Below are 13,373 nucleotides of genomic sequence, written 5' to 3'. Positions count from 1 at the left end.
TGTCTTATGATCCGGCTCCACAGCTACCTGATGAAGGGGCAGTGGTCTGAACGTTAGTACTTCAAGATAAACCTGTTGGACTATCACCTGGTGTTGTGTGATTTTTAACTTTGTCCACCCCAGTCCAACACCAGCTCCTCCACATCAGGTGTTTGAAGAGACAAGGATCCCGGCTGCCCGGGTTTTGAAATGCGCGATTCTGGTGCCGCTCATTTTGACCGTTTGTGGCCACCGTCGTTTGCCTCACTGTATTGTGGGCCATCGGGTAAAGATGGCGGACGCGTTCGGGGATGATCTGTTCAGCGTGTTCGAGGAGGAATCCTCCAAAAAGGATAAAACAGGGTCTGGAGGCACCGGCGGCGGGGGAACCATTGGGTGAGAAAAATACTGTCCAGCGGAAACGGAGGAATCAATTTGTCCCTGACCCTCCCCCCTCCCCCTGTCCGGGGAGAACGCGTGATCCTCGCTGTGCCCCTGAGAGGGGGAGGGTGACCAAGGGCGGGGGGGACGTGGGTTCAGAGTCACTGTGCGAATCAGGGTCCTGTGGAGAGGCAGAAGTGCTGACACAATCTCCTTTTCAACTCATTCATTCAGGATGGAGACCGGAGAAAATTTACTAAAACGATCCCAAGCAAGTGGGTTTTCAGCAACAAGATGAGTTTACAACTGGACCCAACAAGATTTGATAGTGGTCTATGAGACTGTGACTGGTTCAGATAAAACAAATTAGAAAAAACGTACAGGGACGCACATTTAAGACTTCAGGAAGCGAGATGTTTAAAAAAAACAGTGAGCAGTAAATTCCTCAGCTAAGCGTAATGAGCTTAAATTGGGATCAGGGTTTCTGAGTAGTTATGAGGTTCTATATGTTGGCACTGAAAGAGACTGACAATGATGTTTAGTTATTGTAAACAGTAACATGAGAAGAAACACCAACAGAAATTGCTGGAGAAATTCAGATCTGGCAACATATGATGAAGAGTCACTGATCCCGAAGCATTGACTCTGGTTTTTCTCTACAGATGCTGCCTGACCTCCTGAGTTTCTCTTGCACTTTCTATTTTTGTTTCAAATTTTAAGAATCTACAGTTCTTGGTTTATTAACGTGAGGAGAATGGTATTTTACATGCCAAGTGGCTGACATCTGAACTGTGCTATCTGATGTTGGAAGGTTAGATTAGATTACTTACAGTGTGGAAACAGGCCCTTCGGCCAAACAAGTCCACACTGACCTGCCGAAACGCAACCCACCCAGACCCATTCCCCTACATTTACCCCTTCACCTAACACTATGAGCAATTTAGCATAGCCAACTCACCTAACCTGCACATTTTTGGACTGTGGAAGGAAACCGGAGCACCCGGAGGAAACCTACGCAGACACGGGGAGAACATGCAAACTCCACACTGTCTGAGGCGGGAATTGAACCTGGGTCTCTGACGCTGCAAGGCAGCAGTGCTAACCACTGTGCCGCCCATTTTTTTTTCTTTAGCCCTAAGAACTATATCTAACCCTTAAAAATATTCAGTGTTTTGTCATGAAATGAATTCTGTGGCAGAGAATTTCATTAGTTCACCACTATCTGGATGAAGAAATGTCTCCTCATCTCACTTCTGAATAGCCTAATCCTATATCCTTTAGACTATGACCACTGGTTCTGTCCTACTCCACTATGAAGGCCAACATACCATTTGCCTTCACTGCCTGAAGAAATTGAATTCTAATGTTCAGAAAGGATCCTAAGTTACTGAGAAGCAGTACATCTCTTCAGGAACTGGCTTTTGAAGAGACCTGCTTTAGGTTTGCTAACCAAATGTCCCCATTGGCTGAAGCTATTCTTTAATTCTATCACTACTTAAAGCAGAAGAGGAGCATGGCCCTCTGAGGTGAGGTTAAATACGTTTTGCTATCATTCATTAGTACTGAGTCAGTGCTATATCCGATCAGTAGTTTATACTTTACCTCCACATGTGGAATCCTAATTTACTTCTTTTTGAAGCTCACATTCAATAATCGTCATGCTCTGATTGTCACATGTTTCAGATGACTAAGTTGTGTCGGAACAAGGTTCTGAGCAAATTTTGCACTGTACTATTAAAGCCTGTGCCATGTGAAGTTTTTACCTCCCCATTGTATCAGGAGTATTCTTGGAATTAATTATGCAACACTAATTTGCAGACGTTTCGTCCCGTCTAGGTGACATCTTCAGTGCTTTGGAGCCTCCTGTGAAGCGCTACAGTACTGTGTCTTCTGAAATTTATTTGGTTCCATTCCTGTTGCTTCCGGTTTCCAGTTCCAGTTGTTAATTGTAGCGGCAGGTATATTGGATCTAGGTCTATGTGTTTGTTGATGGAGTCTGTGTTGGAGTGCCATGCCTCTAGAAATTCTCTGGCTGTCCTTTGTTTAGCTTGTCCTATGATTGTTGTGTTGTCTCAGTCGAATTTGTAGTCCTTGTCATCTGTGTATTGGGTCCTCATTGAGTTGTTTGTCTGTTAGGCATCTGCGGATGAAGTTGGGGGGATATCCATTCTTGGTGAAGACTATGTAGAGATGTTCTTCTTCTCTTGGTAGGTCTGGAGTGCTGCAGTGTGTTGTAGCCCTGTGTGTATAGCTACTAGGGACGTATGATCGTGGAAACCAACAATCAACTCCCATTTCTGGATGTGATGGTAGAAAGAACACAGAATGGTGAATGCACTGTCAAGTGTATAGAAAAGGCATACACATCGTCCAGTCCTGAACTACAACAGCAACCACTCAAATACACACAAGAGAAGCTGCATTATGACCCTGTTCACAAGGGCTACAGCACACTGTAGCACTCCCGACCTACAAAGAGAAGAACACCTCTATAGAGCCTTCACCAAGAATGGATATCCCTGCAACTTCATCCGCAGATGACTAACAGATAAACAATACAACGGGAACATGCCACAACCGAACACACTAACTACTCTTACTTGTATAAAAAAGTCTCAGAACTGACAGCCAGACTTCTCCAACCACTCGGATTCATGACAGCCCATAAACCAACAGCCAAGCTCAGACAACAAGTGACCAGACATAAGACCCTATACCCATCATGTGCAAGAAAAACGTAATTTACAAGATTCCATGCAAAGATTGCACGAAACTCTGTAAAGGAAATCAGGCCGACAACTAACAATCCACGTCCATGAACACCAACTAGCCACTCAACACTACAACCTGCTGTCCTTAGTAGCTATCTACGCAGATGACAAGGACCACAAATTTGACTGGGACAACACAACGATCAGAGGACAGCCAGAGAATTTCTGGAGGCTTGGTACACATTCATGGACTCCATCAACAAACACACAGACCTAGACCGAATACACAAGTCAGTACAATGAATAACTTGAACTGGCAACCGGAAGCAGCAGGAAAGGAACTGAATAAGTTGCAGAAGACGCAGCGCTTCACCGGAGGCTCCAAAGCACTGAATATGTCAACTGGACAGGGGACGTAACGTCTGCAAATCAACTTCCCAAGTTGGCACACATTCCCATAACTGGCAACCAGCACCCGAGCTCCAAATCTTTATGCAAACCTCAATGCAACATGAACTTAGAATTAGGTACTGGCTCAAATTTCTGATCTCTGGATTATTGGAGATGGAATGTGCATTGGGATATCTGTGTCAGCACTCTAAGATATGTGCAGGAAAATGCCTGGAAAATTTAAACTTCCACTGGACTGATTTCGTCTGATTTGGACCCTTGCACAATGTCTCCTATACAGAGATTCAGAGATTTGGACAGGACATACTTAACTTTAGAAATATCAGACAGTTTAATATCTGGTCTCATAAGTTGTCCACAGCAACTCAGACTGAGAAGTACAACTGATTTGCCCTTATAATCAGCCACTCAATTATACATCTCCCAATTATTCTGCAATACTCTCAAAATCCTCTGTGTTATCATTGTTGGCTTCTACCTTGAGTGCAGCACCCAGGGAGTGTCTGCAAGAAGTTTTGGTACTGCTGATCATCTTGCCAGGCATGATCACATATGTAGATTCCTCTTTCATACTGAATTTCATTGGCCAAACCTTTTATCTTGTACTGTCCACTGTTATAGACAATAGGTGCAGGAGTAGGCCATTCTGCCCTTCGAGCCTGCACCACCATTCATTATAATCATGGCTGATCATTCTCAATCAGTATCCTGTTCCTGCCTTATCTTCATAACCCTTGATTCCACTATCCTTGAGAGCTCTATCCAACTCTTTCTTAAATGAATCCAGAGATTGGGCCTCCATTGCCTTCTGGAGCAGAGCATTCCACACATCCACCACTCTCTGGATGAAGAAGTTTCTTCTCATCTCTGTCCTAAATGGCCTACCCCGTACTTTTAAGCTGTGTCCTCTGGTTCGGGACTCACTCATCAGCGGAAACATGTTTCCTGCCTCCAGAGTGTCCAATCCTTTAATAATCTTATACGTCTCAATCGGATCCCTCTCAGTCTTCTAAACTCGAGTATACAAGCCCAGTCACTCCAATCTTTCAACATAAGATAGTCCCGCCATTCCAGGAATTGACCTCATGAACCTACGCTGCACTCCCTCAATAGCCAGAATGTCTCTCCTCAAATTTGGAGACCAGAACTGCACACAATATTCCAGGTGCGGTCTCACCAGGGCCCTGTACAGCTGCAGAAGAGCCTCTTTGCTTCTATACTCAATCCCTCTTGTTATGATGGCCAGCATGCTATTAGCTATCTTCACTACCTGCTGTACCTGCATGCTTGCCTTAATTGACTGGTGTATAAGAACACCCAGGTCTCTTTGTACTGCCCCTTTACCTAACTTGACTCCATTTAGGTAGTAATCTGCCTTCTTGTTCTTACCATCAAAGTGGATAACCATACATTTATCCACATTAAACTGCATCTGCCATGCATCTGTCTACTCGCCTAACCTGTCCAGGTCACCCTGTAATCTCCTAACATCCTCCTCAGATTTCACCCTGCCACCCAGCTTTGTATCATCAGCAAATTTGCTAATGTTACTATTAATACCATCTTATATATCATTAATATATATTTTAAAAAGCTGCGGTCCCAGCACTGATCCCCGCGGTACCCCACTGGTCACCGCCTGCTATTCCGAAAGGGAGCCGTTTATCACTACTCTTTGTTTCCTGTCAGCCAACCAATTTTCAATCCAAGTCAGTACTTTGCCCCCAGTACCGTGCTCACTAATCTCCTATGTGGGACTTTATCAAAGGCTTTCTGAAAGTCCAGGTACACTACATCCACTGGATCTCCCTTGTCCATCTTCAGAGTTACATCCTCAAAAAATTCAAGAAGATTAGTCAAGCATGATTTCCCCTTCATAAATCCATGCTGACTCTGACCTATCCTGTTACTGCTATCCAGATGTGTTGTAATTTCATCCTTTATAATTGACTCCAGCATCTTTCCCACCACTGAGGTCAGACTAACTGGTCTATAATTTCCTGTTTTCTCTCTTGCTCCTTTCTTAAAAAGTGGTACAACATTAGCCACCCTCCAATCCGCAGGAACTGATCCTGAATCTATTGAACTCTGGAAAATAATCACCAACGCACCCACAATTTCTAGAGCCACCTCCTTCAGTACCCTGGGATGTAGACCATCAGGTCCCGGGGACTTTTCAGCTTTCAGACCTAACAGTCTCTCCAAACCAATTCCTGGCAAATATAAATTGCTTCAGTTCAGGTCCTTCAGCCACTGTTACCTCAGGGAGATTGCTTGTGTCTTCCCCAGTGAACACAGATCTGAAGTACCAATTCAACTCTTCTGCCATTTCTTTGTTCCCATAATATATTCCCCTGTTTCTGTCTTCAAGGGCCCAATTTTAGTCTTAACCATTTTTTTGCCTTTCACATATCTAAAAAAGCTTTTACTATCCTTCTTTATATTTTTGGCCAGTTTACCTTCGTACCTCATTTTTTCTCTGCGTATTACCTTCTTAGTAATCCTCTGTTGTTCTTTAAAAGTTTCCCAGTCCTCCGTTTTCCCACTCATCTTTGCTATGTTATACTTTTTCTCTTTTGACTTTATATGTTTCTTAACTTCCCTCGTCAGCCACGGCCACCCCTGCCTCCTCATAGGATCTATCTTCCATTTTGGAATGAACTGATCCTGCATCTTCTGCATTATACCCAGAAATATCTGCCATTGTTCCTCCAGTGTAATTCCTGCTAAGATATTGCACCATTGAACTTTGGCCAGCTCCTCCCTCATAGCTCCATAGTTCCCTTTATTCAACTGAAATATTGTCACTACCGATTGTACCCTCACCCTTTCAAATTGCAGATTTAAGCTTATTGTATTATGGTCACTACCTCCTAATGGCTCCTTCACTTCGAGGTCCCTGATCAATTCTGGTTTGTTGCACAATACCAGATCCAGAATTGCCTTCTCCCTGGTAAGGTCCAGCACCAGCTGTTCTAAGAATCCATCTCTGAGGCACTCCACAAAGTCTCTGTCTTGAGGTCCAATACCATCCTGATTCTCCCGTCTACTTGCATGTTGAAATCCCCATAACAACTGTAGTAACATCTTTGCGACAGGCCAATTTCAGCTCCTTATTCAACTTACACCCTACATCCATACTATTGTTTGGGGGCTTGTAGATAATTCCCAAGAGGGTCTTTCTACCCTTCGAATTTCTCAGCTCTATCCATACTGACTCTACGTCCCCTGATTCTAGGTCTCTCTGCGCAAGGGACTGAATATCATCCCTTACCAACAGGGCCACCCCACCCCCTCTGCCCATCAGTCTGTCCTTACGATAGCACGTATAGCCTTGAATATTCATTTCCCAGGCCCTGTCCACTTGAAGCCACGTCTCAGTTATCCCCACAATATCGTATCTGCCAATTTCCAAAAGAACCTCAAACTCATCCATCTTATTTCTAATACTTTGTGCATACATGTATAGTATTTTTAATTTGTTACTTACCTCACCCTTCCCATCGACTCCTATTTCACTCAACCTTACAGCATGATCCCTTTTTGAGTTTTCTGCTTTATTGATACCGTTGTCTTTCTTGACTTCCCTTGTTCTAACTTTCCCTTCAATTTCCTTCTTAAACTTCCAGTTTGTCCCCTCCCCCCATTATTTAGTTTAATCGCAGCTATGTTGCAGTAGCAAACCTGCCTGCCAGAATGCTGGTCCCTAACCTATTAAGGTGCAAACCGTCTCTTTTGTTTAATTTATGCTTACTACAAAACATACCCCAGTGATCCAAGAATTTAAATCCTTGCTTCCTGCATCAGTTCCAAGCCACACATTCAAGTCCATTATCTACCTGTTCTTGGCCTCTCCAGCCCGAGGAACGGGAAGCAAACCGGAGATAACCATTCTGGACATCCTGCTTTTCAGCCTTCTTCCTAGTTCTCCGAAGTCCAGCTGTAGTATGTTCCTCCTCTTCTTCCCGACATCATTTGTGCCGACATGTTCTCTTGATCAGTTTCTTCAGCTCATTTAAAGTTGTTGAAATTTTGTTTTGTTGTTTGCTGGATAGCTACATGTGATTTCCAACTCATATTACAAGGGTCTCTGAGAAAGGCAGTTACCAAACAGCAAGATGGCCCGGATGAAAGTTTGCTCACTGAGCTCGAAGGTTTGTTTTTAGACGTTTCATCACCATAGTAGGTAACATCATCGGTGAGCCTCCAGTGAAGGGCTGGTGTTATATCCCACTTTCTATTTGTGTTTCAGTTTGCTTGGGTTGGTGATGTCATCTCCTTCCAGCTCAGTGAGCAAACTTTCATCCAGAACTTCAACCTGAGCTACAAATCTCCTCAAAACTCGCTAGCAAACTGCCCTTGTCAGTATTTTGTTCTCTTAAAGAGATTTTGCTGATGCTGAGTGTGATAGGTAAAACCAGTCTTCACATTTGATATTGATCAGGTGTGAGTACCACTGCGGCATTAGACTCATTGAAAACAGCGGGGTTAATTTCCAGTGAAGCGCAGAGTCAGTTTTGTTAGACCGAGCCTCAACCATATCTTTTCTTTAAATAGCTTTTTTCTTTGGTGCTATTTCTTGTCGTGTATTCTCTGTAGATGTTTTGTAAAATGGAACTCTCTATCGCTGTGGTGTATCTATTCTTCACTGTATCGTCTTTTAGAGTAATAGACATGTACTGTACAGAAACAGACCCTTCAGTGCAACTCGTTCATTACTGTGTAAAATCATTGTTAATTCAGCAAGAAGTTTTGTTGCGACTGGATCGTGTGCCAACCAATATTTTCCTGTCATCATAACTTTCTCTTTACTGGTTCATGGGATGTGGGCATTTCTGGCTCAGCCAGCATTTATTGGCTGTTGTTAATTGTCCCGAGGAAGGTGGTTGTGAGCTGCTGCCTTGAGTCACTGCCCACCTTGAATCAACTTGCAAAAGATTTTCATTGTTATTCATTCATGAGGTATGAGCCTTTTGGTTCATCCCTAAATGTTTTCTTTAACAAGTATGTAGTGGAGGTAAATCCACTATGCAATTAGAAAGGGAGTTCCAGGCAATATTCCCCCTAATTTTTCCATTTACTACATGGATTTCACAGGTCTCTGCATAGAAGCTCATGCAAGCCATGGGCTTCACATTTATTGTACATCCATAGTTGCTGTTGAGAAGTTGGTGGTGAACTGCAGTGTTAGGACAGCCACAATGCTGTTAGGGAAGGAGTGCCAGGATTTTGACCTAGCAACACTGAAGGAATGATGTTGTATTTGCAAGTCAGATTGGTGAGTGACTTGGAGGGAACAGTGCAGGTATTGATGTTCCAGTGTATCTGTCCTTCCAGATGATAGCGGTCATGGATTTGTAAGATGCTGGCAAAGGAACCATGGTGAATGACTGCTGTACATATTGTAAGTAGTACATTCTGCAGCTCCTGAGTCTCAGTGATGGTGAATTAATGTTTGAGTGTATTGGTGAACAAGTGAGCTGCTTTGACCTTATTGGGAGTCAAGCTTCTGTGTGTTTTTGGAGCTGCTCTCATAGAGTCATAGAAATGTACAGCACAGAAACAGATCCTTTGGTCCAACTTGTCCATGCCAACCAGATATCTTAAGTTAATCTAGTCGCATTTGCCAGCACTTGGTCCATATCCCTTTAAACTCTTCCTATTCATATACCCATTCAGATGCCTTTTAACTGTTGTAATTGTACCAGCCTCCACCACTTCCTCTGGCAGCTCATTTCATACACACAGCATCCTTTGCGTGAAAAGGTTGCCCTTTAGGTCCGTTTTAAATCTTTCTCCTCTCACTTTAAACCTATGCCCTCCAGTTTTGGATTCCCCCACCCCAGGGAAAAGACCTTGTGTATTTACCCTTAAGATGCCCCTCATGATTTTGTAAACCTCTTAAGTTGATTTTCCTTCTTGGTGATTCCGTCACCACCTGCCACAGACCCAGTCTAGCAGGTATGTCCTTTAGGACACAACCAGCTCGATCAGTAATACTGCTGCCGAGCCACTCTTGGTAGTGGACACTTAAATCCCCCACCTAGATTACATTTTGCACCAGCCTGAGTTCAAGTCCCACCTTCGCCTGTGGTGTGTAAAACCATCTCTGAACAAGTTGTTAAGAAAATATCTAGCATCTAGGTTATATTTCACCCAGACCTAGTAACTTGCCTGTTTATAAAATCAATATTTCCTCTCTCACTATCAAATATCTTGCAATCATCCTCAACTGCAATGTCTGCATCATCCCACTTTATTATGAAGGCAGAGGCAAAGTGCTCATGAAGAACTACATCTACCTCTTTGAAGTCTGAAAACCGTTCACCTTTTTGGTCTAATCTGCTGCACTCTCTCTTTTAGTATTTTCTAGCTCTTCATATATTTATAAGATACTTTGTGTTTTCCCTGAGTTTATTTGCCATTGGTATTTCATGCCTTCTGTTTGATTTCATGATTTACTTTTCAACTTCATTCCTGCACTTTATACGCATTCGTGGGGTGGGCGGGGAACGAGTAGTGGGGTTGGGGGATGCGGCAGTGTGCTGCTGCCTAGTATTCTGCACGGGGAGTGGACATAGTAAGTGCTCATTCTGTCCATCCTATTGAAGTGAAGCAACAGCGGGGAGAGGCTTCAGCAATGCTGCAGGTCGCATACACATAAGTCTGTGTCTGCTCAGAAACAAACCCTGAGACGGAGAGAGGGAGCAACGCAGGCAGAGCGACAAAGAAAAGAAACTTCAGAAAACTCCAGAGCCCCAGAGCAGAGGCATTGAATCAGTTATCCAAATAATCAATTAACTGAATGAAATATTGCCCGCCCATCTCCCTCGGATAATTGAGATTTCTCTGTAATTCTTTTTGTGTTTGCCTTCTCTTAACATGATTTGTATTGTATTATAGTTTATGTAATTAGGAGGAATAATAAAATTGAACTAGGATTAGCCATTATTCTTTCTTCACTTTGTTGAAGACTTTGTATTTAATTGAAAGGTGTATTGTGAACCTTGTATACTTTATGGGTCAAATGCCAAGTATTGTAATTTTGTCCGGGAGATTATTGGAATTTTGTTTTGTCCATCTTAAAACTTGTTGTTCAAATTGGCTTATATGTGTCCAGGAAATCATACAGTTAACTTTTAAAGATTACCAACAGTACAACCAAATTACCTTTAAAATGTTGGTGAAGTTTTTAATTTATCTTCTGCAGGAAGGCCTTTGCTGGAGGTGCTCAAGGAGCTAATGCAGTTTCTTCAGTGAAGAACAAGCGCGAAGTTGAGACAGATAATCCAGATGATGCATTCTTTGGAAAAAAACCAAAACTTGAAGCTGTGTCCACCGAGGAAATTAAGTAATATTTTAAAAAATTTAAAATATGCCGAAAGAAAACTTGTGTGATGTCTGTAGTTAATGCAAAATATTGGAAGTTATAACTGTCACTTGCTATCTCAGTGTCTGATTGTGAACCATGCTTAGCTTGCTTAGTTAACAACATTGAACCAGTAATCCAGAACACTAAGTTAATGTTCTGGGGAGAGGAGTTCAAATCCCATCATGGCAGATGGTGAAATTTGAATTCAATAAAAACCTAGAGTGAAAATAAATCTGTTCTCATGATGACCATCAATGTCATCATTGTCGATTGTTGTAACACCTCATCTGATTAAGTCATATTTAAATTTGATATCCTTACTGGTCTACTGTATACATAATTAGGTACTGAGAACAGGAATAGGCCATTCAGCCCTTGATCCTGTTCTGCCGTGCAGTGAGATCGTGGCTGATCTATGGCTTAACGCCGTATACCTCCCTTTGGCCTGTGTCTCTTAATACCTTTGTTTATCAATTATCTGTCTCAGATTTAAAATTAACAACTGATCCATCTTTTTGTGGAAGAGAGTTCCAAACATTTGCCATTCTTTGTATGTAGAAGTGCTTCCTAACATCTTTCTTGAATGGTCTGGTCCTAATTCTGGATCCCTACCATTGGAAATAATTTCTCATTATCCACTCTGTTTTTCCTGTTAATATCTTGAAGACTTTGATCATATTTTATTTTTAACCTTCCACTAATGCTAGAGTCAACAGGCCTAATTCATTAATTTCTCCTCATAACTTAATCCCTGATGTCCGAGTTTCAGAACCACATTAAGGTGGGTGAATCTTAACTTCCCTCTGGGCAATTACGGATGGGCAGTAAGTCCTGCCTTGCCAGTAGTGTTCATATTCCATGAATACATTTTTTAAAAGTCACTTTTGTTTTCCTGTGAATACTGAAATGTGTTTGCCCCATGATTATTTAGCAACCTTTTGTTTCTGCTAAGTGATAAACTTCTGCCACACATTATTCATAATTTAGCATATGAATAGAAAAATTAAGTTGCTATGTGTTATGGGACAAATTTAGCTAGGACCGGAAAACCTGTTTTCATAAGGCTTCTGAACAGAATTCAGAGTTGTTGGTTATGTGCAGTAACGGAGTTAACATGTCTAATGGCTTGTTTTAAAGTTGTGCTGGTTCATCATTGGTGCATTAGTATTGAAATCTCATGTTCTGACAGTTAATTGTAACATTTAGGAGCAGCATGCCTTTTAACGTTTTGGTAATTTAGTCTTGCAGACTTGATGCCTAAGGTGAAGGTGGAACAAGTTGATACAGTCGAAGGCTGTAACCATGAAGTGAGTGCCTCACTTAAAATATTTTTCTTTGTTTTCTACCTTTCAGTATTGATTCATCGATTAAATCAATTTTAAAACCATCAGTTTTAATGTGTAATACTTTTGAATTGCATGCGCGGCCACCTATGTACATCAGTAAAAGTCTAGTTGTAATGTTGCACATTGTGCACTTTGTAATGCCAGGCACCATTCCTTGTCTGAGAAAGTACAAGACTGCAATCACCCTTCAGTTGAAATTGAATTATGTTGCTTGCCTTGCATTCCACCCTAGTCAAGAAAACAATATAAAACATCAGTACATTGCAGGCTTGATTGATACATAAACATAGATGCCTAAAATGACGAGCGTGTTGAACTTGTTCTCAACTTGCATCAAGGTACTGGACTATATTTTATATGTACTGAGTTCTGAATGCATTTTGTATATTAAGGTTTATGTTTTCACATTGCATTGTCTTTCTGTACTAATTACTGATATTTTTGTAAAAAATGATGCTTATAAAATAATACACTTCGCTTAAAACAACTCGGATGAGTTAAAGAAGTATCTTTGAATTGAGACGGCACAGGGATCTCAGAACAGAATTTGAGTGTACAGTGCTGTTACTACTAAGGGGAAAGAAGTCAAAGCATAAAGTTTAGAATTGGATTTGTTGAATTGGGCATGTTTCGTTGGAGGAAGTTTCAAAATATGGAGTGGTGAGGCCACAAATTACATTAAAAGGAAAATGCTATATTTACAGTATTTCTTTGATTGCAGCCCCTTTAATGTGAGAAATGCTTCTTTGTAGAAACATGTGAGCAACAGTAGGCTATTCAGTCCATCACTCCTGTTCTGCCATTTAACATGATGGGGTCTGATATCTTTTAGCACTACGCTGCCAATCTCTCCCCACACCCTTAACACCTTTAAGCTTTGAGAAACCTGTCTATTTGTTCATTAAACTAGTTGGCCTGTTTGACCAAAGTCTGCACTAATACTGTTTTTGCTGTCCTTTTATTCTAAGGATTATGGAGAGTTTTTAGTTGACCTAATCAACTCAGGAGGTCATGATGATCATTTTGGAGTATTACACTTCACATCAGAAAGCCCCTGTAGGGCTCCACAGAAAAAAAGCTCCAGGTACATACTTGGAAACACACACATACTCATACAAAACTTGTCCATGTATAGTAGGTATATTCAGTGACTTGGCCTCCACAGCCTTCTGT

General features: G+C 41.8%; 1 protein-coding gene across 1 annotated transcript in view; it reads left to right on the top strand.

Annotated features, from left to right (window-relative positions):
* Positions 1 to 270: 270 nt before the first annotated feature.
* Positions 271 to 13,373, top strand: part of mtrex (Mtr4 exosome RNA helicase) — a 127,246-nt gene continuing 114,143 nt past the window's right edge. Inside the window, exons 1-3 of the mRNA XM_087989071.1 lie at positions 271 to 375; positions 10,693 to 10,833; positions 12,095 to 12,161. Coding sequence (XP_087845197.1) covers positions 272 to 375; positions 10,693 to 10,833; positions 12,095 to 12,161 — 312 coding nt within the window. The 5' untranslated portion in view covers position 271. The remainder of the gene's footprint in view (positions 376 to 10,692; positions 10,834 to 12,094; positions 12,162 to 13,373) is intronic.

The sequence above is a fragment of the Chiloscyllium plagiosum genome, unplaced genomic scaffold, assembly GCF_037043375.1.
Source record: "Chiloscyllium plagiosum isolate Xiang-an unplaced genomic scaffold, Cpla_swu_hap1 HiC_scaffold_1, whole genome shotgun sequence".
In the NCBI taxonomy this organism is placed as follows: Eukaryota; Metazoa; Chordata; class Chondrichthyes; order Orectolobiformes; family Hemiscylliidae; genus Chiloscyllium; species Chiloscyllium plagiosum.
This window is presented reverse-complemented; position numbering and strand designations above follow the sequence as displayed.